At 37.7% G+C, this 25214-nt stretch overlaps 1 protein-coding gene across 1 annotated transcript in view; it reads left to right on the top strand.

The window, feature by feature from the left end:
* Positions 1–14995: 14995 nt before the first annotated feature.
* Positions 14996–25214, top strand: part of Rpp30 (ribonuclease P/MRP subunit p30) — a 29895-nt gene continuing 19676 nt past the window's right edge. The window contains exons 1-5 of the mRNA XM_026397353.2: positions 14996–15117; positions 18944–18999; positions 19599–19655; positions 19945–20019; positions 22594–22665. Coding sequence (XP_026253138.1) covers positions 15036–15117; positions 18944–18999; positions 19599–19655; positions 19945–20019; positions 22594–22665 — 342 coding nt within the window. The 5' untranslated portion in view covers positions 14996–15035. The remainder of the gene's footprint in view (positions 15118–18943; positions 19000–19598; positions 19656–19944; positions 20020–22593; positions 22666–25214) is intronic.

Consider the following 25214-nt stretch of genomic DNA (forward strand, 5'->3'; position numbering starts at 1 on the left):
GGCTGTGCCGCTGTACTAACTAGGAACTTCGCGCCCTAAATAAGCTGCCTGACTCGGGTTCAACTCACCGGTTCCGCTCCAGCCATGAAGCCCACGGTGGTCTCTGGGGACGCTTGCCTCGGGCTCTCGGACCGCACGTCCGAAGCCCCCAGCCGCTGCGGGAAACGCGGGGTGCAGCAGCGCGGGGACTCCCTACGGGAGTCGCCGCGGCACCCGACGGACCCGGGAACGCGTGGGCTCGCGGGCCGGGCTCTGCTGTGTTGCGCCCAGTCCGCCGCAACTCAGCTCTGGCGAAGAGGGCGAAGCGGCTGTGTTGAGGAGTGCGCCCCGCCCCTCGCGCCCGCCGCCGCTCCCCTGCGGCAGCCTCGCCGTCCACCCCCCCCCCACGCCCCCGCCGCCGCTGCCGACGTCTCCACCTCCTCCTGCGCCCCTCGCATTCCGGGACGGCCCCCGCCCCCCTCCCGGGCTGGACTGCCGCGGCTCCCGCGCCTCCCCACTGTGCAAGCGGATGGTGGGGAGGTCCTGCACGCGCCTCCCGGGATCCGGAGCGCGTTAGCTCCGGGATCTCGCCTTCCGACTGCGGACTCTTACCCGCTCCAAAAGACCCCAACCTCTTCACAGTGGCAAAGGACAATTTTGGTGGGGGATTGATTGATTGATTGATTGATTGATTTAGCATTCAGGAGGGTATCAGTAGACATTCAGACTCATTGTGAAGTAAAGAACCTTGTTGGGAAATATTTTTTCCCCTTAGTTAAAAAATCTTTTCCATCACTATACCAAGCAACGAAAAGATACTTCTGTTTCCCATTTTGACCACTTATGGGAGAAAACGAAGATGGAAAAGAGAAGCAGCCAAATGGGGTGGAAGTAGGAGCTCAGAAGACGAAGAAAGAGAAATAAATGAATAAATGAATGAATAAAATAAAGGAGAGGGAGGGATGCTTTGAGGCCCTTGCATCAAAAGGAGTTGAGGGTTCTGAACATGAGCCTCCGCGGGGGTTATACCCTCTCTGACTAACCTTCCAGGCATCTAGAGACAGGGCTCAGCCCTGAAAATAGAGCCCGCCGGCTGATGAGTGCCGGTTGCCTCGTTATTCAGACTTCAAAGCCTAATAGTTTGAAATGAGGGTTAATTTTCCTATGACAATCTAGAAATCATGTACACAAGCGAAGAAATGACCAGTTATAATGTTCTGCAGAAGAATCCTGGAATGTAGGTTGTTTTAATACCTATTGCCTAAAATCCACTTTGGTATTCAAACCCTGTCAGTGTCTGATTTTTATTATTTGTGAGACTTGCTTCGTTCCATTTTGTTTAAAGATTTTATTGGAAGATAGCAATGATTTCTTTAATTTAAAACTCCAAAAATAAATCTGTCTTTTATTTTCTAGTTAGGCTCTAGTGGATTATATATAAGAAGAAAAGGAACAAACACCTCAAAATGTATTGATTTGAGTACCGAAATATACTCTCATTTGTCAAGGTGGGTAGTAGCCCTATTTTTGCAGATAAAGAAACAGTTGTTATTGCAATCAACTGGAAATGACAATTATGTTTCACACCAGGCTTATGTCATTATTATGTCTATATTCTTCCCTGTATACGTTGAAAAAAATTAAGAATCCAATATTCACAGCTCCTTTACTACTATCATTAATTAAACGGCTCTCCCCCCGCCTGGAATAAGCAAAATGATCCATTGAGTCAGAGGAAAAGTGGAAGTTAATGTCCAGGCCACAAAGCAATATGATTTAATATTTAAGGAAATACTTTTAAAAGTTCTCTTTAGTTTTCCTTTGTGTGAAAAGCATGGAAAAGTATACATGAGATTTTAGGATTTTTATAAGGATCCAATTGTTTGTTAGTGAAGGCTAGAGGAAAACAGAAAGAATTCCAAATTGTTCCATCAGGATTTCAGAATAATACAATGATAGATGAAATCTAAAGATATTCATAAAGTATTCAACCTTACTTGTGTATTTAATCTCAAGCAGGAGAAAAATAATCTGTATATGGAGGACATCATTGTTCACCATTCTATACAGAAGAGGAAATAGAGGCAGGGAGAAGTTAAAATTTGTCCAAGACTAAATGTGACCACATTGAAATGTCTCAATGTTTGCTTCTGAGATTTAGAGTTATCTTCAGGCCTCTTAAAGTGATACGTTTCCCAAGGTTCTTTTGACTTTTCTCATTCTAACTTTTTAAACTCATTTTAACTCATTTTGACTTTTCTCATTTTTTTTCTCTTGAGTACCCTAATCAGTTCAGCATATACATTCTATCTTGGCTCTTTGAAATAATGTTCCACATTAATTAATTATACAATGATTTTGAAAATTAATAGTTTTATTTTTACTCCAATCTATAGTCAATATAACTTTCTATCTATACTCTTATCAATGCTTACCCACTTCAATTTCTTAGCAGCTTTCAGTTCTTGCTTTTGTTTTGATTTAGTCCATTCAGGCTGCTGTAACATAACACCATAACAGCCTTTAAACTGTGTGACATATAAACACACCAAATCATCAAGAAATACTATTTTCAAAATTACTTTCTCTTCCATTGTCAATATAGCGCTGGATCCAAACTCCCCTTTTACAGAATAACTCACCTCTATTTCATTATCCCTAGGATAGCTAAGTGTATTTCATAAGAGTTGCTAGGTTTTTAATTTATAAGCTGTCACAATGCATAAACATAGTTATTGAAAATCTTGGCTTCTACAGCATTACCTTGCTTATGTTGACTTTAGATTTCATCTATCATTGTATTATTCTGAAATCCTGACAGAACAATTTGGAATTCTTTGCTTCCTTCTAGCCTTCACTAACAAACAATTGGGTCCTTATAAAAATCCTAAAATCTCATGTATACCTTTCTATGCTTTTCACACAAAGGAAAACTAAAGATAGAGCTTCACAAGATATTCATAAAGTATCAAAACATTCATCTAAATTTGCTGATCCCTTTGCCCTTGTTTCCTGGTGTTTTAAAATCCTTATCAGGGTATTGCTCCCTCCACTCCTTCCCCTGCCTTCCTGCTCTTCCAGGATTATGCTAGAGGTAATAAATGAAGTGTGTTGACATCTAAATCAAATCATGACTTTAGTTTTTATCCATTTTCTTTCTTTCATTAAAAAACTCCTGCTTTAAAAAGTTTCTAACCTCATCTAGATTCTTGTTGCCTCTAACGGCATTCTAATAAAATTGTCAGTGAGGGCACCTGAGAATATAGCTTTCTAATGTTTCCAACTAGCAATCTTCTGCTCCCAAAACTGCTCTGGGGGAGTGCAAAAGAGAAGCACAGTCCTACAACATGAATTATCATCTTTTCATAAGCCCTTCTTCCCTCTAGGTATTCATATAGCTCATCTAAATGCATATGCTTAATCATATCTATGCAAACCCACACATGCCCATGCATGGGATGTAAGCTTAGGATAGTAGATTTACCCATAAACCAGCATGCTCTGACAATCTAGATTTGCTTAAGGAGCTTAAGTAAAATAAAGGTTCCTATACCACAGGGTTCATTGGTAACTCTCTAGTCAGTCAGGCATGTGGATGTCCTTCCTATTTGCTGGGGTTCAAATAACTTCACATACCCAGTGCAGCTGACTTTCTACAGGGCTATTCTTTCACTTCTCCAAATTTTTTCAGTCCCTCATGTATATACTCCATTCTCTTACTCCACTAATCATCTGGATGTCCTCTGACTGCTCATCAGGATGACAAAAGACTAGAAAAATGCTGCAAGGCAGGGTAGTCTCTACTTATAATTCCACCTACTTGGTAGGCTGAGGCAGGAGGATTGCAAGTTTGAAGCCGACTTAGGGAGACCCTGCTCAAAATAGAAAGCCAAAGAGCTTGGGATGTAGCTTACTGGTAGAGCACTTGCCCAGCATATGTGAGGCCCTAGGCTAGGTGCTCAGTAACACATGCGCGCGTGCGCACACACACACACACACACACACACATACACACAAATTCTTAGATAGATATTGTACAGACTGAGTATTTTTTATCCAAATACTTGGGACCAAAAGTGTTTACTATTTCAATTTCAGATTTTTCCAGATTCTGTAATATTTCCATATACATAATGAGAAACTATACTATCTGTTCTTTAAGTCATTTAATAAAAATGTACCAGATACATATTAATAGGCACTGTACTACGTGGTAAGGGTGGATAGTGCCTCTTTCATTCATGTTTTAAAATAATGCCTCAACCTACATTATGAGTTTTGTTTTAATTTAGAAAACACATGTAATCTGCTGCTTTCATTTGTATTGTCCCTTAAACTGACTAAAATTAAAATGTACTTTTTTCTTTATTTCCTTCCACTTAGAAAATTTTCATTCATAAGTATAACCTTTCAAAATTTTCCTCCAAACAAAATAAATAGAAAATCAGAGAAAAGATACCTCCAAGAGCAAATTTATTTATTACTGAATTTTTTCCTTACTAGGACTGTTTTTGAAACATAAATGATACCTGTGCACCCTCTAGTGGAGAATCTACTTCGCAACGCAATTCCACAAAGATAACTTCCACATAAAGCTTTTGTCAAGAAACAAATTGGGCACTGTTGGAATCCACAGTCCAAACCTGAGATGTCTAGGGAAAAAGAAGATTTTTATTTAAGTTTTCAGACTTAAAAAAAAGTGGATAAAAGTAGCAGTCACTCATTAATTAAGTCACCATTCATTACTGAATGTCAAATGCAAATCAGGCAGTTTCTGGAGTTCTTTTCTTAAAGGATACATTAAATTCAAGATCTTCTTATATACAAGTGGAAATGTTAGCAAGACAGATACAAGGGAAGTTATCTTAAGAGAAAGAGTAGACAGAGAAGATGTTATGGTTTAGATATGAGCTGTCCTCGAAAAGCTCATGCAAGAAAGTTCAGAGGTGAAATGATTGGGTTATGAAAGCTTTAATCTAATCAGTTCATTATCCCATCTGAATGGATTATCTAGATGGTGATATAGGCAAGTATGATGTGGCTGAAGAAGGTAGGCCACAGACAGTATGTCTTTGGGGTTTATATTTTTGTCCCTGGTGAGCAAAGCTGTCTTTCTGCTTTCTGATTGCTATGTCCTGAGCTGCTTTCCTCCTCAATAATATTCCACCATGATGTTCTGCCTCACCTCGGGCTCAGAGGAATAGAGTTAGGCATCAGTGGACTGAGACCTCTGAAACTGTGAGTCCCAAATAAACTTATAAACTTTTCCTCCTTTTGGTCACAGCAACAACAACAACAAAAATCTGACTAAACAGAAGAGGGCTGAGGACTTAACCTCAGGATGTTCCAATATTCTAAGGTCAGGGAGAGGAAAAGAACCAACAAAGAATGAGGAGAGGCTATTTTCAAGAGAAAATGAATGCCTAAAGTCTAGGGAAGAGCATGTTTCAAGGAGGAGAGAAAATATCAAGTAAGGCAAGAACTATTTCAGTAGAGTAGTAAGGATATAAGTGATTGAAAAGGACTCAAGAACTGAAAAGAAAGAAAATGGTAACTCAGAAGATAACTAACACTTGGAATAGTTTTGCTGAAAAGAGTAGTCATCAATTTGGGAAGAAGCTAAAGGGATGTGTGGTATTTATTTTATGTTTTGGTACCTGGGATTGAACTCAGGGACACTTAACCACTGAGTCGCATCTCCAGCTCTTTTTTATATTTTATTTAGAGACAGGGTCTCACTGAGTTGCTTAGGCCTTTGCTAAGCCACTGAGGCTGGCTCTGAACTCATGATCCTCCTGTCTCAGCCTCCCAAGGCACCGGGATGTGTGGTATTTAAAGATTATCAAAATAAAAGAAAGGCTTTCTTTGAAGAATTAGGATGCATCTTATTCTACATTTTCTAAAGCTTTTTTGATTTGGGGGAATCCTTTGATAGTCTTCAAAATAATATTTGAAATGAAAATTGCCAGGCTAGGAGTAGAGCTCAGTGGTAGAGCATATGCTCACCATGCACAAGGCCCTAAATTCAATCCCCAGCATACACACACACAAATTTGCGATCGTATTTATGCTTCCAATTCAAAGCAAAACTACACCTGATTCATTCTTTCAGTTACTGAATAAATATATGCCAGCTACATATTGATAGGCAGTGTGCCAAGTGCTAGTGGTAGATAAATAAGGCATGTTCTCAGCTCTGTAGATGTTTACTGCCTGGTGAAAGAGACGGAGAAATAAATAATTACAGTGCAATATGAAAGCCTCTTATATAAATAAACCAATAATATGTAAGTTCAGAGGAAAGAGGCATTAACTCTGCCTAGGATGACCAAAAAAAAAAAAATCACAGGACTAACATTTCAGCTGAAGCCAAAAGTTCTTCTTCAGAAGACTAGAGGAGAGTGCAATGCCATTAAACATGTGGAACTCATCATAGCTATGTAGTGTAAAAGACATTGAAAATGGTAAGGGTAGACCTGCTATAGTGGCTTATAAGAAAGTCTATGTGCCTCTCAAGGTAGTTATGAATTTTACTCTGTGTAGGAAGTGTCACATTATTCTTCTAAAATCAAAATAATTTTGACCCTGAATTCCCATCTTGTCTGTCTGATGGGAAATTCAACTCTAGTCATTAGTGGGGTTTCCTCTGCCCCTACCCCAGCCCCCACATTGCCCTGTTCCTCATTGTTGCATAAAATGACTCAGCACCACAATGCAGCACTTTGGTTCCCCTGCCCTTCAGAGGCTTTAGGATCATGGCTGAGGCTGCACACTTAGGTTTAAGGTCCTATCGTTCCTAGGTTTGTCAAACATCCATTCCCCAATAGGTTTCCCCACCTCTCTGAGGTCCCTACTACCTTAAGAAAGTCAAACCACATCTTCTCTGTTTACTACTGAAGAAAGTCAAACCACATCTTCTCTCTAATCAGAAATTTTTTTTCCTTCCCGTCTTTCTGAAACATTCCTAAAAAAAAAAAAAAAAATCAATATACTGCCCTTACAATTACATTACATGAACACTTTAATGTTAATGGCCTAGGATTTTGCCCTCCAAGATATTTACCTATGTCTGGAAATATCTTCAGTTGCCACAACTAGAGGGATTCTACTAGTATTTAGTGGGTAGAGGGGAGAGATGCCCCAAAATATTTTACATACACAGAATAAACCCCTACAACAAGATTATCTGGCCCCAGATGTCAGTGGTGCTATTGAGAGACATGATGTAGACTATATTTTAAACTGGAAATGCACAACATGAGAAATAAAATATTTAGTTAATTTTTAAAAAGTAATTCGGCATTTTAAAAATACTTTTTTATCCCAAACCAAAATGAAGTGCAGAGATTTTTTGTTATTATTATTATTATTATTACTATTTTGCATTATTATGTTCAGTACAGAATTCTGCCTTAAATCTCCAACTGGAAGCAATAGCTAGTTTTATTCATTTTCATAAACAAAGACTATTGTGCATAAATATAAGTACTTGTGAAAATGAATAGATTCTTTGCACAATGGATTTTTATATTCAAGAAAATAATTCTCAATTTATAAGACCCCCAAATGGTTAAATAAAATATTTCATAATATTCCCTTAACTAATTTGAATCAAAATTCACAGGTAATATGATTTGCAGCTATAATTTTAGAAGTATCCAATTCTCTAACTATAAAATGGAACAGAATTCGGTGTTGCAATGACATGATTTTGTGGACTTGGCAATAGTCCTTGTAGATCTCTTAACAAAATTCAAAATATAATAATAATAGTCAAATACAATTGTTTGTAGTCCAAGTCTACTGATGAGAAGAATGGAATTCATTTTGAGGAGGCAACAATTTACCTAATTGGTGTTCAAAGTTAGTATTCTATCATCAAATCACCTGGAAATATTCATTTCTTAATGAATTTCTTTACATAGTTCATCTTTAAGAGAGCCTTTTCAAACATATAGGTACTAACATATACTGATATGTGTCCAAAAGCAGATGATTTTAATTGACATACATTTCACATAACTTTAACTATTTGAGAATGTGCAATTCAGTGGTTTTAATATATTCACCAAAGTGTCAACCACCACCACCAGAACACTGAACATTTTCATTATAATAAAGAGGAACTCTATATACGCATTAGGCAGTCACTCTCTAGTTTCTACACCCCAACTCCTAGCCCTGGCAACCCCTAATCTGCTTCCTGTTTCTGTGGGCTTGCCTGTTCTGGACATTTCATATAAATGGAATGATGTAATCTGTGGCCTTATGTATATGGTTTCTTTCATGTGACAAGTAGTGTTCAAGGTTCATCTGTGTTGAAGCATATAGTAGTACTTTATTATTTCTATGCGTGCATAATCTTCCGGTATAAAGGTATGCCTTATTTTGTTTACCCATTCATTAGTTGACATCAGCATATTTTTTTGTTGTTGTTGTAGTTGGACATTTTCTTTATTTTATTTATTGTTATGTGGTGCTGAGGATTGAACCCAGCGCCTCACACCGGCTAGGCGAGTGTTCTACCGCTGAGCCACAACCCCAGCCCCCCCACCCCCACCCCCACCCCCCCACCCCCCACACATCAGCATATGATTTTTAACTGAAAGCATTCATAACTTGGAAATAATTTATAGAATTCTATTAGATTCTTGGGCTGGGGATGTGGCTCAAGCGGTAGCGCGCTCGCCTGGCATGCGTGCGGCCCGGGTTCGATCCTCAGCACCACATACCAACAAAGATGTTGTGTCCACCGAGAACTAAAAAATAAATATTAAAAAAAAAAAAATTCTCTCTCTCTCTCTCTCTCTCTCCTCTCTCACTCTCTCTTTAAAAAAAAAAAGAATTCTATTAGATTCTTACTGTTTTAAATTTAATATGTCATTATATTTAATGTCAACTCGTCACTCCCAATGTAAGGTTAGGTGGAAACTCCTTAACTACACAATTAAGTGGATTTTGGATTCTGGACTTTTTTTTTTTTTTTTTGCCCTTAGTCAAGGTCCACAAAACATTGCTGGAACTGTTGTTTCAGCTGAGGAAAAAATATTGTTTACAAATTTATGTGAAAATGGAAATCTCACTTTTTAAAACTTTAATAGCACAAGAAAAATGTATTAGCATTATTTGTGATTCAAGCAAATTAGTTGCTATTGAAATAAGTTTAACAAGCATGCATTGTTTTGTCATGGGAGAAGAGATGTCTCTAAAAGGTCCAAAGAGTTCCCCCCAAGAAGAGAAAGGGAATTCAATTCAGGACCAGCGGGGTTCTTGACAGACCTGGCAGAAAAGAATTTCAGCATTTAGCCAAGGCACAGATGAAGTTTACTTGGAAGCAGATGCACATTTAAGGGAGAAGGAAGGCTACTTCAAGAGTGAGAAGTCCCTCCTTGGGTTGTGACTCCAATACTAATAGAGGGGTAATTAGGGGTCAGAGTGGAAGTAGAGTCAGGTGGAACCAGACAATTTTGCACCAGTTTTCCCTGTGCTTGGGCGTTTCCCTCATTTTACAAGAGTGTGGGCCAAGAGCGTGTTACTAAGAGTTACAACCTAAGAGAGCTGATGGTGTAAGCTCCAGTCTGAGCCCAAAGGTCTGAGAATCAGGATTGCTGATGGTGCAGTTCTAGTCCGGGCAAGGCAGGCAGGTTGAAGACTCAGAAAGAATTGACATTATTTGGAGTTTAAAGGTAGGGAACAGCTAATGTTCCAGCTCAAGGGCAGTCAGGCAGAGGAATTCTCTTTTATTGAGGGAATTCTCTTTTCATTGTATTCATCTTCAACTGATTGGATGAGAACCACCAATCTTAAGGTGAACTTGTCTGAGGTTCTGTTTTCCAAGTGATCTAATCTTTTGATGATGATTTCTATTGAGCTTTTAATTTGATTTATGTTTCTTTCATTTCAAGGATTTCTTTTTGGGGTTTTTTTCAGAACCTCTCTCCTTATTGAAGTAATTTTTTGCTTCCTGTATTTGCTTATGTAACAGTTTATCAAAATGATCTTTTGCTGCCTGCATTTACTCTCTTATATCATCCTTTAATTCACAGACCATTTTAGTTATGTACATCCTGAGCTTCTTCTCTGTAATTTTTTCTGTTGTACTAGCCATGGATTCTAATAATGTAATATCTTGGTTTGTTAAGGGCACTTTCTTCCTTTGTATTTTCATGTTGTTCATGGGTCTTCCCTTCTAGCACTGTGGATCTGAGGCATTACAGTTTTAACCCTAAGGCATATAGTATCCCTGCAGGTTTCTAAAACCTCTCCTTTAAGGGAGAGAACAGTGTGAATAGATCCCAATACAAACAATATGCAGCCTTAAACCAAATAGTTGCTATTAAGATGTTTATAGTTTTGTCACAATATACAGAAATGGGAAGTTCAATTATTATCTACATTATAAACAGTAGGTTTGCACAAGGGTCTACAGTTTCTGATGGTGGACAATGAGAGAACCGGTGGTGAGGTGTAAGATGAGATGTTGAGAGGGTAGGGGGTGAGGATATAGAGTTATTAGATCTTGAAAGTGTGAAAGAGAAATCTAAAGAAGTTGGTTAGTAGCAGGAGAAGAGAGAGAAAGTGATTTTGGGGAGACAAGTGGGAAGACAGTAGAGTGCAAAAAACAAACAAACATAAATATTAAGAAAAGTAAAAAATGTAAAAATAGGAGATAAAAGAATATACAATACCACGGTAATATACCATTCAGCCATCTCAGTCCTCAGTAGCCTAATTCATAACAAGTACTTCGTTTCACAAATGTTGGGGATGTGAGGGTGGGAGGAGAGAGAGAAAGGGGAAAAAAATCTCAAAAAAAGATGCAAAGATTGTTTTGTTTGTTTTTGTGTTTTCTTTTGGAGATCAGTATCTTTCTAGCTTCCTTTCTCACCCAATAGGTGAATGAGGATGGTAAAGTTATTAAGGTGGGAGGGTTGTTTTGGGTGGCATAGGCCTGGAGGTAGAGTATAGTACTTGCTGGTCCCCTATGGGAGACTGCATCCCAAGGATCTCCTTTGGGGTCCATTCGTGTGATGTGGGCACCTGGCCTTACCTTCTTATATTGCCTATAGATCTCACAATTCCTGGTCTCTAATTTAGTCTCTAAAATGTGTCTCACTCACCCCCTCCCTTTCTACTTCCCAATCAGAAACCTTTCTCTTAAGAGGTCTTGTGGGCTGCGCTCTGGGGGCTGCACACCTGTTGCAGAGTGCTGTTTTATACTGGGCAGTTCAGGACTTCGTTTTGCCAGCTAGGATCAGCTGCATAGCCACTGACACTGTGCCAGGTTAGCAGCTAACAGGGAGAGGGTGCAGTTGGGGATTTTGGGTACCTTGATATTGTTTCTAAGCCCCAATCAGTATTCTAAGCTGGGAGTTGCCCCAACTAAAGATGGTGATGAAGGCATCCCAAAATGGAGGTGGCTGCTTTCAGCGATGGAGGTCAGGTCTGGTGGGGCCAGGCAGTGGTGTTGAGTAGCATATTCAGAGATGCAGCTCTGTGACATGCAGTATTGTGGCTGGCAGATGTCACGGGACCAAGTAAAGTGTCCCCAGGTACAGGCTACCACATGTAGGGGACTGTGGCATGGTTGTAGTGCCACAAGACGGAGGGGACTGGAGGAGCTCCATGTTGATAGATGGAAGTCCACACGGGAATGGCAGCCAGAAATTCCCATGTGGGCTATGGCTGGGATTCCTGCACCAGTGAGGGGCCAAGAGTCCTGCACAGGTGCTAATGCCAGTGGTCCTACTGGGGCACGCGGAGGACCTGTGTGGACCTGTAATTTTTTAATCACAGGCATATTATATTCTAAAGAAGTAGGAATAATCTCTAATAATTAAAGAATGTTATCATGCTAATTTTTTTATAACATAGAGGTCTTGGGCTGGGGATGTGGCTCAAGCGGTAGCGTGCTCGCCTGGCATGCGTGCGACCGGGGTTCGATCCTCAGCACCACATACCAACAAAGATGTTGTGTCTGCCGAGAATTAAAAAAAAAAATAAATATTAAAAATTCTCTCTCTCTCTCTCTCTCTCTCTCTCTCTCTCTCTCTCTCTCCTCTCTCACTCTCTCTTTTAAAAAAAAATAACATAGAGGTCTTCATCTGTCATTTTCCAAGTTTGACATTAACATAGTTATAAAAATACTTTGTTTTAAAAATATACTTCACTTTCATCTTAGTAATACTGAAAATAAAACTCTCTAAAGCTGTATGCAAGGATAGACCACTCCAGCACATAAAGTGAGAAAACTGTCACTGACATCATGATTACATCAGGTCAGTAATAATAAACAAAAGTTTCTGGGGGAAGGTAAGAAGGTGAGGGAAGAATGACTCCTGGATTGGTGTGAGAGTCTCAGTAGAGTTCTAGGTTTATGTCTTAGTGTAGGTCCTCTGGTAGCTTTTTCAGGGCTTCTGGGGAAAAGTTGGGAAGATAATTGACTTCACAGACTTCCCTGCTGTTTCGTAATTAGATCAAATGTAATATCTGCCTGGTGGAAAGGAATCTTTTTTTTAGCCTCCCCCAAGAACTCCTATAAACACCCCATCATTTGGAATAGAAGAGGAAGGTTTTGTTTGAGTTGTTGCACATCATGTCAGTGTCTCATACACATAGTCCAGTGACTTTCTAGCTAAATCATTATGGAATTTAATAATTTAATAGTGCTGCAATTGTGCTGACATGGGTATCAAGTTGAACAAGAAGTCATGGGTTTGGTTATTCAATTGACAACTTTTGACTAAGCACCACCTGCTTTGTGATGGCTCTGGATATGCCCTAAGACCTCAGTATCATATAACTCCTCTACTCCATGCAGCAAAAGCATTACCTCTTCCAAGAAATCATCCTTTTCTCCCTCTAAGTCTTCCAAACTCCCCCCTTAGTCTGGGAGAGAAAACCCTTCCCAGTGCTCCCAACATATCTGTGCAAATCAAGTAGTGCTTTCTTGCCTGGCTCCTCCTCAGTCTTAAGCTACAAGAGGACACAAGCTAGTAAGAAAGCTTCTTGACTGACCCAGGAAGAATGAACCATATGAAAGGAGAATAAGACTAAAGACTAACCGAGATCTATAGGTCAGTCCAAGAAAGCAAGGTCTTTAGAGAGAATGGGAGGGGATCAAAGGTTACTTTGAATACAAAAAAAGAAAGAAAGAAAAAGAAAAAGAAGAAAGAAAAAATCCACCTTCTTAGTTCTTAGTTTGTATCCATCCCATTTATTGACTCTTGATTTTAATTCTTGTGCTATGGGAGTCTTATTGAGTTGGGGCCTAATCTGACATGACGGAGATTTGGTCCTACTTTTTCTTCTAATAGGAACAGTGTCTCTGGTTTAATTCTTAGGTCTTTGATCCTCTTTGAGTTAAATTTTGTGCATGGTGAGAGATAGGAGCTTAATTTCATTTTGTTGCATATGATTTCTAGTTTTCCCAGCACCATTTGTTGAAGAGGCTATCTTTTCTCCAATGTATGTTTTTGGTGCCTTTCTCTAATATAAGACAACTGTAGTTATATGGGTTAGTCTCTGTGTTCTCTACTCTGTACGATTGGTCTACCATTTCTATTTTGATGCCAATATCATGCTGTTTTTGTTACTATTGTTCTGTAGTATTTGTTACTATTGCTCTCTGTAATATAATTTAAGGTCTGGTATTTGTCTAGATTTGGTCATATGTGAAAATGCCTGTGTACTCCCACAAAAATCAACATTTTTAAAAATAAAAAGCAATGTGTTTATCTTTTGACCTTGTTTCATTTGTGCAATTAATATTTTTATTTAGGAAATATCAAGTATTGAACAAGACAAAATACTACTTCTTTACAAAAGTCATTCAAGAGGAAAAAATTGCTTCCACAGGAACAGATTCCTCTTCACACTCTCTTCTGTAATCAATAAGAAAACCAATTGAGACCAATAAGTAAAGGAGTACTACCTCAACATGTGGTCCACAAGAGGAAGACTTCTTGTGTACTGTTTGTGATCAGTAAATGCAGAAAGTGAAAATGTTTAGAAATAGCATTGATACATCGTCCCACTATAGAAGCTGGCTACTCTTATTTCAGCTGGTTCGGGGACAGTTCGGATGATGTCACATTGAGGAGTCTCAAAGGGTTGGACCTGCTTACTGGTAATGCATAAGAGACCACATGGTGGCAGGTGAGAGAGGAGGAGACTGGTCCTTTGTTGCAGATAGTCTGGGAAGCACTGACAGTAAATTATACAGTAGTTTCACAATTTTATGTTGTCGGATAACTGATCTACCAATCTTCAATTTTCAATTTACACAAAATTCAGAAAAGTGGAAGCATCGAGTGTGTGGTATATACCTTGTATATTTTTTCAGATGGAAAACTGTAAAAACATTTCGGTTTTGTGACTAACAAACTTGTCTGGCTAGGCCAACTTTGGCGTTCAAGGCTCATCCTAGGGAGAGCCCTGCCATCTCGTGGTGGAAGCTGTTAGGTGTAACAGAGAAGCGCGCACCAGTTCTGACTGCAAAAATACTTCTTTCAGGCAGTCCTCTTTTGGAGTCTTAGAGCTTGTGTCTGTCTGTCTGTCTGTCTGTCTGTCTCTCTCTCTCTCTCTCTCTCACACACACACACACACACACACACACACCCCTTCCCGTTAAGTCTATCTTAAACTTAAAATTCTATTTTATAACGCAATGGACTTTGGAGAAAGGAAAGAAAACTGGATTACTACTCTTTACACGGAGCAAATGTCTTGTTCGTGGTAAATGCCCAATCGCTGCCGTACGGGTGCATTTTGAATAACCCACTTTCTACATGGTAAGAGGGATGTTGGGAGATTTGAACCCCTCCAGAAGGAACCAAACATTCTCACTCACAAGACAAAGAGGGACTGAAGTGAGGCTGTTGATTTGAACATGCTAATCTTTCTGGCGCTTGAAAGCAAAGAAAGTGTCAGCGCATCCCGGAAGTAGTCATTCCGAGAGAGGGGCGGGCCATGCCAGTAAACCACAACTCCCAGCATGCCCCGGGGCAGGCCGGCGGCTGCGCAGAAGCGCGCTCGGGCGCTCACGGAACTTCAGCATGGCGGTGTTTGCAGATTTGGATATAAGAGCGGGTTCCGACCTGAAGGCTCTGCGCGGACTCGTGGAGACTGCCGCTCATCGTGAGTCTCCCTGGCCTCGCGGGTCGCAGTGCCTACCCCTCGCTGGATAGTTCTGCCAGTTCTCGTTCAGATCTCCCGGGGCCTCTGGGATGTCACTAGAAGCTGATGCTGTTGCCCTAATCCCTGGTTGTGGGAAACTCAAAAAGATTCTAGAGGAGGGCGAGGAGTTTTCGTAGGGTCCCATAGCTGATGTGTGGCAGATGCCAGGGCTGGACTCCTAATGTCCAGTCCCCTGAACCAGTGCTTTTAATTAGTCCTTTCTGACTCTCAGTAAAGGGTCTAAGCAAATTCTGGAGACTGGGCCACAGTCAGGGAGTGTGGAGAGTCAGAGAATGGGGAGGACATAGGAGTTTTTAAAATTTGGAACAGTAATACTTAAGAGGGATGGTAGATTGGGCACAGGACATACCTGACAGGAGAGAATGGGCAACGTGGTTAGAATGTCAATGTTTTTCATGTTTGAGTCAAAGGGAAGCTAAAGCCTAAGAAATGAGACTGTGTTTTAATTATTATAGTTTGTCACGGGTTTTATCTCTCTCAGACTGTAAAGTATGGGTATAGAGGAGATCAAAGAATAAAGAGGTTGGTGCAATAACATCCATTCCTAAGAGAACAGTCTCAGGTCCTTGTGAAAGCTGATTATTGCTATTTCTCAGAAGTGAAGCTAGAAACCATCACAATCCTCCTGTGTAGTGTAAGTCATCTTTAGATTGCTTATAATAATTAATATGATGCAAATGCTGGGTAAATAGTTGGTATATGCATTGATTAGGACACAATTATAAGGGGGAAAAGTCTGCATAGTACAGTCGCAGCCCATTACCTATCCCACCCCACCACCCCCTGAAAAATATTTTCTGACCATGGTTGGTTGAATCCAAAGATTCAACTGTATCCACAGAAAAAGGACTCTTTCAATTGCAGCTATTAATTAACATTTCCTCTCTGTGCTTTGCTCATCAGTAGAATGAAGAGGGTAGACATAATTCCTGGAACCATTTAGCACTAATATTTTTTTTAGCAGTTTCTATAAAATAAATTTTCCTGGACGTAACTTCAAGTATTACCTTCTCAATGAAGCTTTTCCTAATGTTGTCCCCTTAATGAATACATAAGCTTCTTTAGAAATGGACCATGTATTCTTCTATTACCTTATTCCCAATATAGTCAATCAGCAGGTAGTGAAACATGACAGTTACTCAGTTAATGAGTGGAGTAAGCAAACTGAACATCTTTTTTAAAAATACACACAGAAAAGAAACATTATAATGATTTCTTTAGAGAATCACCCAGTTTAAAATATGCTTGAAAGACATGTCATTTATGTGCAGTATTAGTCATTCTCTAATTCTTTTTTATTTTTAATGTTTTTATTATTGTCTTATATATTATAGTGGGGTTTATTTTGACATCATTATAAATGCATAAAATATAATTTGCTCCATTTTAATCCTAAGTACTTCCTCTTTTCCTTCCTTTTTCCTCCCCTGATATACTTCCTGTACTCTGTTGGTCTTCCTTCTATTTATTTAATGTTTCTCTCTTTTTTTTTTGGTGCCATTATACTTATTCATAAAAGTGGAGTTCATCATGATATATTCATATGTGCACATTTCCTCCCTTTTCTAATCCCTCCTTTCTCCCTTTTGATCTCCTTCCTTGACTCCACTGTTCTCCCTTCTATCTTCTTAGGATCCCCTTTTTAAATTTCTAGATCCCTCATATAATAGTAGTTTATTTTAAAATGAAATGAAAGGCTGGATGCAGTGGTGCATGCCTGTAATCCCAGTGGCTCAGGAGGCTGAGGCTGGAGGATAGCAAGTTCAAAGCCAGCCTCAGCAACTTAGTGAGACCCTGTCTCAAATTAAAAAGGGTTGGCCCTGGGTTCAATTCCTGATACCTGGAAAAACTTATGAGTCAAAAGGCAAAAGACTACTTTTTAGTCTGTGGAAATTTTTATACACTAAAGAAGACAAAGCCCCCATTTTTAGTTTATGATGTTATATAAGAAACCAGTGATAAGCTTCAGATATATGATATATGAATTTAAGAAAATACGCCAAAGACTGATTGGGGGATTACTCCTAAGATGCCAGATGAAGAGTACTCTAGGAGAAAGTTGTGTGGGAAAACAGTCTTTTTGACATTTCTGAAAAACAAGGACATTGTTTAGTAAACAAATGATATCCTAAATGGTATAAAAAAAATTTTAGCATAGACTTGGGAGTGGTAAAGAAGAATGGGAAGGAAGTATGGTTGGTTGATTTGACTGGGTGAAAAGCAAAGACCAAAGTATAGGAATATTGCTCTTTTGTTTTTAAATATTGCTTTCTCCAGGGGCTCTTTTCTGCCCCCATCCTGCAGTCATGTTTCATTCTGCTGGGTTTTCCGTAGAACCTTTCCTTAATGACAACAAAAAATTATTTACATATGATGACTTGTTTAATTGCCTTAATTCTCCAATGAAACATAGGATGAGAACTGTTTTATTTACCTTGTGTGCTCAGTGCTTGGCTTAGGGCCTGTCAAGTAGTGAAGGCTCCATAAATACGTGAAGGAGGAAGGAAAGAAGGAAGTTAGACAAACTGATGACAGGGAAGACCACAATTTGGCATCGATGTGCATTATTTTGAATATTAATAACTGTCATCCCATTGGTTTAGATAACTTAAAGATTAGAGTTATGATTTAGATGCATCTTAAGTAGACCAAATATCCAGAGCAATGTTAACTGTGAGGAGGAAGGTAAAGCAAGCTGCTGGCCTCAAAGAATTCCCAATCTGCTGATGGTAGGCAGCTGAAAAGGAGAAGTGGGTGGTGGTGTGATGGAGTCATCACTCCCATCTGTCCTTAGGAGAGGGAGGAAATAGGGTGAAAAGCAAAATAAATGAATAATAGTAAAGATAATAGTGAAAGGTGTTAACTTGGTGTGATGAAAATGAACATAGGGACATGAAAGAGAGTATTGATTAGAAACAGCACAAAGTTAAAAGGCTTTAGTATCATGCCACCAATACGTCACAGTAGTGAAAGCCCTGACTATGTGACTAGCACTATTATGAAATACTTTGTGTATATTATCTCATTTAATTCTTATGATAAGCATATGAAATGAGTGCTGTTATTATCACTGTTTGACAGATGAAGAACCAAAACTACAATTAAGTAACTTATAAGAGGTAGTGCTTAGATTTGAAAAGAGACAGCTTAGATTTGAAAGGAGACAAAGTTCCTACCATAACTGCTTTGCTAAACTGCCTCCTTTTCTTTTCCTTTGTTCTTTTTTTATTTCCCAGTACTGAGATTCAAACCTGTGTGTCTGACCACATGTTTGCGTTGCATAAATGAAGAGCTAACAGATGTTAAGGCAGTTTTTCATGAAAACTTATACAAGTTGAGAATCCCTCATCAAAAATGCTTGTAACCAGAGTGTTTTCAATTTGAGAGGTTTTCAGATTTTGAGATATTTGCATAAGCTTTACCAACAATCAAAAAGTTTCAGATTTTAGATTAGGGATACTCAACCTATATTCTCTTCTCTTTTGTCCTCAGCTCTCAACCCCCATACCTTCTTAAAGAGCACAATGAATGGCATTATGCTTTTAAATTGTGACCCTCTCTTCCATTTCTACCTTCCAGCAGTAGTTCAGCATGTATAAACCCATCACCTATAACATGGACCTGCCCACAGAAGAAACCAACTTCTTTGTGAACAAGTTGGATCCCAGAAAAGTGTTTAGGAGCACTCCTAGTCTTGACATAGAACCAGAATGGGCCTGTATGTATAGGAAAGAAAATACTTAAGTATTTCTGTTTTTCTTTTCAGTTGGATATTCAGTTGTTGCCATCAATCATGTTGTTGACTTTAAGGAAAAAAAACAGGTAAAATAAGATTTCTGAAGTTAGTAAGTTTGGAGATATTATTTGTGTTCATACTAGAAACATGGAAGCTGCAGTTAAGCATTTGTCTTAAATGTACTGTCTTTGTGTACTATTATTTTATGTTAACAATTGAGCTGATGTTTATTTGTACAAAATGATTGAGATTTTTGTGAAGTATTTTGGCATGGTATAAGTACAGAAAGTTGATTTGATGTTATTTAAGTCACTGTCAATAATGTTTAAAAGTGCATTGTTATCAACTGAACTGTAATTACAATATTTTATCTTTTACTGTCTTAAATTCTTAAGCACATTAGTAAATATGTATATTTCTCTTTAGGCCAACAACTTTATCTTATAGATTACTTCTGTCTAAAAATTAGTTTTTGTCCCTTTTATTCACTGCTGTTCTTAGCTGCTTCTCTGATCTTTTGTTTCCTTCCTTAAAAAAAAAAAAAAGAGGTTATGTAGCCTCCTAAATACAAGAAATTGGCTTTCTTTCTTTAAAACAATGTATGTGAACCCCATGTCAAGTTTTCCATTTTGCATTGTACCTTTAACATGTACAATCTAAGATGACTGTTTGTGATTTGTTGTAGGAAATTGAGAAACCCATAGCTATTTCTGACCTCTTCCCAACTTTCCCAATTGTACAGGTAGGTTTTTTTGTTGTTTAAGAAGTATAATATCCTGGAATAATCTCTTACTATTAATTTGATACTTCTTTTTTCGTTAATCTTCCTTCCTAAAGTCCTACAACTTTTAAATTATCTCATTATATAGATATGCATACATCATATTTTTATCTTTCTTAATATAAACTCAGAGAACTAGGCTTTATTGATCTTTTCTATTCCTTATAGCTAGTCCCTTTTAATGAGTTCTTTCCACTGGTAAAGAGGAAAATCAATTTTATTTTTATGCTTTTGATATTTTTATTTATAGGGAAAATCAAGACCAATTAAAATTTTAACGAGATTGACAATTATAGTTACTGATCCTTCTCACTGCAATGTTTTGGTAAGTTAATTATTTTTTCCTTTTCTTTTGGCCTTGTAACCTGTATTGAATGTTAAACATTGTTGCATTTCATCTCACCCCATTTTTACATCTCCCCACCACATTCATGACACTTACTTGCTTTCCTTATTCTTAGAATTCACACAGTATAACATGTTATATGTTACTTGTGGTGAATGTGTAAAGATAACACAATTAAGAATTCCATGTCAACTATTAGTCATTGAACTCATCATATGAACCAGATATAAAGTAGTTGCTGGGAATGTTGCTGTGAATAATACAGACATGGTCCTTGAACTTATAAAGCTTATAAGTTTAATTGATAAGACAAGCACTGAACAATTAATTATTTCAGACGTGAGGAATACCTTTAAAGGGGAAGTGGCAAATAAAGGATGCTCTGGGAGTGTATAACCTTAATAACTTATTCAAACTGAGGCCAGAAAAATCAGTAAGGGTTACCTAGGTGCCAAGCAAGAAAGAGTGTTTCTGCAGACAGCATACAAACGCCCTAAAACAAAGGAAAACTGTGTTGTAGGAAGTGAGAAAAGACCTGAAGGACTGAGCCATGTGAGCTGGCTACCTCCTAACAGGAGACAGGGAGGTACAATGCAAACAGGCAGGGAGGCTTAGGTGAGGATTCCAATAGTGGGAAGTCCTTGAAGCCTTTAATCAAGGGAACAAGATTATGGGGTTTGCTTTACAGAGAATATATTAGAGGAAGTAAAAGGAGGGGGGAATTTGAGAGGCACGAAGGAGGGAGGATTGAGATTCCCTGCTAAGAGTGTGATATGGGAAGAAGAGATCTAAAACAGTCCTGAGGAACTTCACCATTTAATAGTAAAACAGAGGATGAGCCAAGATTGAAGTCAGAAAAGGAACTACCCTAGAAGTAGGAAGCAATGAGGAAAGAAAATGGAAAGTAGGAACAAAAGGTGATTAGGTAGCATCGATATATCAGAGTAGTCAAGCAGGAGAAGGGCTTAAAAAAAGTCAGTTGGATTTATTCATGAGAAAGTCATTGGCAGCCTTAGCAGAAACCATTTCCATCAATATGATTGAGATAGAGGAAAATACAAATAGTGTGTGCTGCTGACTTTGCATAGGAATTTGACCTCTTAGGAGAACAGAAAGCATAGGGTAATTGGTGGAGATATCTATCTATCTATCTATCTATCTATCTATCTATCTATATATATATAGAGAGAGAGAGAGAGAAAGAGAGAGAGAGATTTTGTTAATGGGAGAGATTCATGTGATAAGAAAGATCATCACGTGTGAGAGAGAGAAAATGAATCCCTGAGAAGGTGAGCTGTTTTATCTTAGCAAGAACATGGTGGAACAGGAATGATGAAGGGCAGACCGACTCACTTTATAACACTTGACAAAAGAACTTGTGAGAAGCCCTGTTTTGATATTTTATACAGTTATAAGGTAACATTTTGGTTCTCTAAGTCCAGATGGAAATAAATAGAACTGACTTTTGATAGGATGGGAAGACTTTGATTTACTCTTGTTATCATGAACATCCTAGTGGCTCCTTTTTGTCCCCCATCCCAAGTGGAAATGGGCAAGTGGAGAAGAGAATCCTGGATCCTAGCTTTTTCCAGAGCCTTTAACCTGCCCTGTCTTAGCCCAAGTTTGTCCAGTATGCCCTCTTACCTGCTTAAGCAAGGCATTGGCTGCTTCTCTTAAACTTTGGTCTAACTTGTATTATGCTTTGCCTTTTCATGAAGAAGAGGTTGTAAAAATTTAAAAGGTACCAACATAAAAAGAAGAGCTATCACACTTTATCCTAGCATTCAGAGAGTGTACATTTGAATATATATTTTCCAATCTTTTCACGTTTAGATACATACATTATAGGTTTGAGACTTTCTTTTATAAACAATAATGCTGTCTTTACTGATGTATTCTCCTGTCCTAGGACTCTCAGGTGTTTATTTGTATTTATATTTTTTTTGATGCTATTCTTTTTGTATCACATACATTGCATAGTACACATGAACTTAGTCTTGTATATTTTTTGTCTTGGAAAAAAAAAAGGTGAATTCCATTGAGGACAGATTTATGTCCTAGTGATTTTGTATCCACATAGTAGGTGCTCAGTGAATGTCTGGCAAGCTCATTCACTAGATTGTAAGATCAAATAGTGGATACAGTGCTGTATGTCAGACACAATGTTTGGTCTACAGATAGGGAAGACCACAATTTAGCATTGCCGTGCCTTATTTTGAATATTAATAACTTGTCATTCCATTGGTTTAGATAACTTAAAGATTAGAGTTATGGTTTAGATTCATCTTTAATAAACCAAATGTCCAGAGCAGTTTAACTGGTGTACATTTAAAGCATAACAAGTATAAGAAGGAGGAGGATGATTAGTGGGTTAGGTGTTAGTACCTAATTCTCATGTGCTTTTCTGCCAACATACAAAGCAAAACAGAAAAATCAGTAACACATTAGAAGTGTTATGTGATTGAAATGTAAGTGTAGCTAGATCACTGTGCAGAATTCCATGTATGTATATTTTTTGTTACTGTATTAATAACATTCTTCTTCTGTCACTAGAGGGCTACTTCTTCAAGAGTCCGGCTGTATGATATTGTTGCAGTTTTTCCAAAGACAGAAAAATTATTTCATGTAAGTAACAATTAAGTAAAAAAAAGCTAATTCCATTTAACAAATTTGATATATGCCTTTGCAGATGACATGTTTTATCCCATCTGAAAACTGTTAGGATTTTTCATTTACAGTTGAGCTCTAGAATTTCACAGAGTTATATTTGAGGGGATGTGTGGTTTTTTGTTTTGTGTGTTGTTTTATCTATCTAGACAGTTTATGGGCTCAGTTTGAAGAGCCCATCAAGTTTTTCCCTGTTGATTTTTTTTCTTTCTTTCTTTTTTTTTTTTTTTTTTTGGTACCAGGGATTGAACCCAGGGGCACTTAATCCCTGAGCCACATTCCAAGCCCTTTTTATTTTTTATTTTGAGACGAAGTCTCACCAAGTTGCTTAGGGCCTCTCTAAATTGCTGATGCTTGCCTTGAACTTGAGATCCTCCTGCCTCAGCCTCCCCCGTTGCTGGGATTACAGGCATGTGACATCATGACTGACTCTCCTGTTTCTTTCTTTTTGCTACATTCATTCAAAACTTCTCTTGGATAAGTATTGGTCCGTCACCTTCTAGCTCTAAAATCACTTGAGTTTCTGCCCTTCTTATTCAACTGTTGCCTAAAATGGAAGAAAAGGACATGAAAGCTTCACCCTCTGTTTCAGCTTCCACCTTTGCATGCTCTGAGGTACTGCCCATATGCCAGTATGATTGTCAGCCTTTAGTCTTCCAGAAATTCTTCATAATCTATCATCTGCTAATATGATTTCTTTTGCTATTCTGACAGCCTTTATGAATTGAATTCCTTTTGACTTTTAAAATTGCCATTTTGGTACCTTTGCAGGAAAGAAAGGAGCTTAACGTGTACTCATTTTGTCAACTTGAGATTGATGACCCTGGGCGTTTTCAATTATTATAGTAAAGGAAAAAAAATCAACTGTAATGCAGTTTTTCAGGAATATGTTTCAATGTGTAAAATGAGGTATAACTATTTTTAGAAAGTTTTGAAAGTTATCTTTATCTATGCTCAAAAAAGGATCCATCTGACAGAGGTATATCTGCCAAAGGATATAACAGGAAAAAAAAAATGCTGGTCTTAGATGTTTTAATTTTACCTCTGTCCTTTTTTAAGCCAAATTTGTTCTAAAATTGTAATTTTGTTGTTGTTGTTTTTTGTCTTAACTTTATCTAGTAGATGGAGCTATTGACTAGAGTCTGATGTGTGATAGGTTTAGTTTTTAAGGAACACTATGAATTCTTAATTATATAAATGGAAGGAAACACCAAAACTTATCCATAGATACCTATTCTCTTTTGCTAGCATCTTTATAAAATGCAAAATTATAGTATAGTAACTTGTTTCAGTTAAAGGGATGAGTAGAGTAGTTTTTAGACATCAAAGACCTCTATGGAAGTTTTAAATCAGTCATGTTTCATCCTTACCAGTAGGTTTACAGTTGAGTCTGGATATCTGATTTTTCAGGTTCCACAAGTAAAGTCTGATTCATTGCTGAAATCACTGTATAAAAAGGACCATGGACTTTGCAAAATTTTAAGCAACTGCAACTTAGTTTTGTTATTAAGTAGTAACTCAGCCATGGCATAGACTAAAAAGTTGATCATATACCATGTTTTTTGTTTTATAATTGATTTCTGAATTAATTTTGAAGATCATATAATTTATGTTTCCATGACCCTTTACTAGTGATTAGGGAAACAAAATAAGTAACATTTTGGCTAGAAAAAATGTACTTATAGAACCTTCCAAAGACTTTTATGTGTTTATTTTTTTAACTTATGCAGCAATCTCAGGATAACTAGGCTGAGTATTTACTACTATCCCCTTTTTATAGAAGTGAAAACTGAGACTTAAGCTAAATGATTTGCTATAAATACCCCAGCAAGTATGTGAATAGAGGTAGGACTTAGATTTTAGATTATAAGTATATATGACAGTTTTAACTTATTCATTTATCTTATTACTTTTTTTTTCTCAGACTATTCAAATTTGAACTTGCTAAAAACATGCTTGAGGGTTGTGGATGGAACAGTCAGAAATATTTTGGAAATGGAAGATATATATAAAATATAAAAAAATTCACACAGTAATTGTTTGGAATTGACTGATATTCCAAAAGTTACATGAGAACAGTTTTTAAAATTGGAATATCTCCATATAAATCATACCCATTCTTCAGTTGAAGTTAGAATTCTTCCTATTTCCTGGAGAAAATAATTTAAAAAGATATCTTCCTTCTCATTATAAAGGTTTTGTTAAGTATTTCATGGTTTATAGTCAGGTCAGGTGCAAGCAGTATGTTGTTCGATAGGTTGCTTTCCATAAGTGATTTGTTTTGTTTGCAAGTTTATTACCCAGAATTTTAACGGATATTCATATAGGTTTGATATTCTAAAAGTTAGGTCTCTAAAATGAGTCATAAAGTGTTTAGATTTTATACCAGAAAGTATTGATGTATACGTGTACTTGTATATGTACATTTAATAAGTAATTACTTATTAAGTAATTAAAAATAAATAAAAATGTATATATACAAGTACACGTATACATCAATATTTTCT

The sequence above is a fragment of the Urocitellus parryii genome, chromosome 5, assembly GCF_045843805.1.
Source record: "Urocitellus parryii isolate mUroPar1 chromosome 5, mUroPar1.hap1, whole genome shotgun sequence".
NCBI lineage: Eukaryota > Metazoa > Chordata > Mammalia > Rodentia > Sciuridae > Urocitellus > Urocitellus parryii.